This window comes from Acanthisitta chloris, unplaced genomic scaffold, assembly GCF_000695815.1.
Source record: "Acanthisitta chloris isolate BGI_N310 unplaced genomic scaffold, ASM69581v1 scaffold37769, whole genome shotgun sequence".
NCBI lineage: Eukaryota > Metazoa > Chordata > Aves > Passeriformes > Acanthisittidae > Acanthisitta > Acanthisitta chloris.
Window position 1 is genome coordinate 2,232 of NW_008690391.1, and position 3,531 is coordinate 5,762.

The following is a 3,531-nucleotide window of genomic DNA, read 5'->3' on the forward strand; positions in this document are numbered from 1 at the left end:
GAGCAGCTTAAGTTCTCAGTGCTGTTTGTATTAGCAGGATGCTTTATTCAGCTTCAAAAGCCAAGAAGATGTGGATTTACTTTGCCTATGTCCTTTATATCTTTACCAGGCAGAATAAATATGTGCTTTCAGAGTTACACAATTCTTTTCAAGTGTCTCTCTAGGCTTTTACGTTCTCTTTACTAAAGCTGTAAACAGTTTTGAAATACCACAGCCAAGAAGGTCCATCTCAGGCAATTTACTTGTGTGGTGAAGAAGATAAAGCTGGTAGGAGTCATGTGCTGATGTAACACAGCCTGTCTTTAAAGTAAATACTAAAAAAAATCCTGGACACCTTTCCCCAAAACTGCAGGAATTAAGTTTTTTTCTATTCAGTTGAGCATTTTACGTGTGTAGGCTAGTATATGTGTACTCTTGTAATGTAGGGGCCAAGTTTGTTGTCTTTTTGTCTCATTGCTTGTGAATATTTGGGGTTGGTCACTGCTGTAAAGGGTGCGCTGTGTGCATGAGAGTATTATCCTGTGGATACGGCAATTTCCTGTCCAATATTCTCTGTTTGCTTGAAGGTTTGTAGTGGGCAACTGAGCTCCTCAAAGTTTTCTTTGGGATAAGAGGTAAATCTCTGAAGTGCTGGGAGCTCAGCCTTTTTGTCTTCTATCACGTGATCAATGCCACATTTTGTTTCACATATCTGGTGATTTTCCTGCCCAAAGCATATTGCTGTAGTAATTTTATTTAATCTATATGTTGTTTTGTAACCCTTTAAAACAAATGTAATTTACTTCAAGATGTCTGCATGACTGAGTTGTATAATGCAAATCCTGTCTGTTGATTATGGAAGTAGGTGAGTAATTTATTTGTAAAGCAGTGCTGGCATAGGTTTAAATATCAAATATTCATGTATCTTGTGTGGTTGTTAGTTCAGTGCTTGTGAACATATTTAGATGAAAATGATGGGTTCGTATGTGTGCTTTGTATCTGTGAGTGCAATGACAAGTCATGCAAATTCATTTAAAATGCTAAACTGTACTCCTGAAGCAACACAAGGAAATTTTTCTGCTGTGAGTAACAGAGTGATAAAGAGACAAGAATTTCTTGAGGACTTTGCTGTTATCTTGCAAAGGCATTAGAACTTGTAGGACTAAATCTGAAAGACCAAAAAACCACTTGCAGCAATGTCTTGGCAGAAAGGCTGAAACAAACTTTTCTAACTTTTTCAGGTCACCTTGTAATGGAAGAAAATGGAGTTGACCATGCCATTGCTATGGAAAGATCTAGGGATTTGTTCATAAGCAATGATGGTACAGGAGTTTCTCAGGTGAGGTATGAATGTACTGTCCTTGTAGATGCTTCCTTTACATCCTCTCAGATGAATTTAAAGTATGCTATTTCATCAATGCAGGTTTTTTCATGCCTTTTTTGTAATACATTGTGTCTTTAAAAAGTACAAAAGTTCCTTCCCTTGGATTCTTGTGCTTTGAATTGATAAACATCCAGATTTAACATGTAATGGCATCCAGTAATTATCTGAATAGGTCCTGTTACAGTGATGGAAAAAAATATGGTTTATTGTGTTAACAAAATTGTTGAACAATAAAATATTTGATGTCATGCCTTGGAGAGGATCATAACACTTGAAAATTTGAATGTGGCAAATAGGAGTCCATGGACATGGGACATCTGTGTAGGTATAGGGGAAGAGGAGTCTTTCATGTATTTATTGTCAAATATTGCCCGATATTCCTATTCAGAGAGATGTCTGTGCATGAATGCTCTTCTGCGTAATGTTCTTCTAACATAAAATATCATTCAGGTGGTGATTTGGTAGTATGCTTCTGGTCTCTGCACAATGTCTTTAACACAACTAGTGCTATTTGGAATAGTAGCTAAGATTTCTTTTGAAGTCAAGTCAAGTTGGTGGATGTTTTACAGTTTTGTTTTGGTATATGTCCCCTCAGTTTCTGGGTAGGCTTGAGACATTTTAAAGTGACGAGTGGTTTTGGAGAACAGATTTTGGGTGCAAGGGATTTTCTTTCCCCTTAGTAGAGCGAGTTTGTTCTATGAATTCATTTTCAGCATGGAAATGGAAAACTGAAATAGAACTGCTAGTGTTAGCCTCTTGATCAGAAGGACAGGAGCTCCCTCCAAGTATACAATCCAGCACATTGGTTTTAAATGTTCTTTTCCTTTCTTTTGTTTGTTTTTCTAGTAGAAGTTGCTACTCAAAGTACAATTTACTGTTTTTCCTCTGTGAAAATATCTAACCTGCATGGATTCCAGGGACCCATTGTTTGGCCAGTGACTCTCCTGCAGCCTTGCCCATCACAGTACACCTCTCAGGCAGTTCTCCATCCTCAGCTGTGCTGGCACGGCCACCCCAGCCACAGCCTCACTCTTCAGAGGAGTTGCACCTGATAGACCAAACCAGGCAGCCTCTCTATGAGCTGCAGCCCCTGAGAGGATGCAGTGCACTCATGGTGAGTGTGTCTGAAACAGGCTAGGGCTGTGTTCACAGACAAGGGAGCTCTCTGAAGAACTCACTTACATGGTGCTTCCAGCTGATTCAGACGTAAGCAACAAAGTGAAACTTTTCAGTGGTTCAGTTCATACTGCAGTTGCCCTTCCTCAGGGAGACCAATCCTGTCTGCAGCCTGTCTGATTTTATCAAATAACAACTGACATCTTTTGTCATTATCAAATCTGGATGCTCTTGTGTGGTGAGGTCTCATACTTTGACCACTGCTGCTTTCTCTATATTCCCTGGATAACCGTCTTTTTTGGGAGGGAGATTGGAACCGTAAGATAACACATTATGTCTCACCTTCCCCCCTACTCCCTAGTTAATTTGCTTAAAACTTTGCTTAGTAACACCTATTTTGTAAAAAGGTAATCCTCTCACCCAGAGGGTTTGATTGTCATGGCTTGTGCTGTCACTAAAGACACTTTTGAAGTGTGATCAAGAAGAAACAAGTTGATCCTTTGTTACTCTAGGTTTTGTAACATTGTTGGGAACTAGTCCTTTCTAATGGGAAAATATACTCTTAAGTTTTATCAGAATTCTGAGTGATTTAATTTGTATATTTTGTAATCCCAGTGCTTTTCTTCTCTCTGCTTTTGCATAAAATGCTTCCTGTAGAGGTCAGTTTCTTAGAAGTAAAGGTCAAAATTTTTATATGTCGTGATTAATTCTGCTAGTCCATGAATGGGTTTACAGAGAATCCAGCTATGAATGGCTGTCTTATTTTTGATAGTTTTAATAATCATGGTGTAGGTTTCATATAAATATGTAATTCATTGTAGAATCATGTAAGGTGATGGATGTTTTTCTTTCCTTAATTCAATTAAAGGGCCGTTTAAAAAAGGGAAAAGTAATTTTAAGACATTGACAATAAATAGGCAGTTTTCTTGTTATGTGAAATCCAGTTAATTTACAGGCCCTAATTCTAACCAAAATAGCTGCTGTTCTGGTAATAGTCAAACCCAGTCCTGCTGCATGGTCTACCATGGCTGACTGCACAAACTAGTGCCATT

The 3,531-nt window shown here is 38.3% G+C and overlaps 1 protein-coding gene across 1 annotated transcript in view; it reads left to right on the forward strand.

Moving 5' to 3' along the window:
- Positions 1–1,220: 1,220 nt before the first annotated feature.
- The window catches only part of CARF (calcium responsive transcription factor), a gene marked incomplete at its 5' end in the record, with an annotated part of 21,906 nt that continues 19,595 nt past the window's right edge, over positions 1,221–3,531 (forward strand). The window contains 2 exon segments of the mRNA XM_009081791.1: positions 1,221–1,323; positions 2,300–2,477. Of these exon segments, the coding sequence (XP_009080039.1) occupies positions 1,221–1,323; positions 2,300–2,477 (281 nt within the window).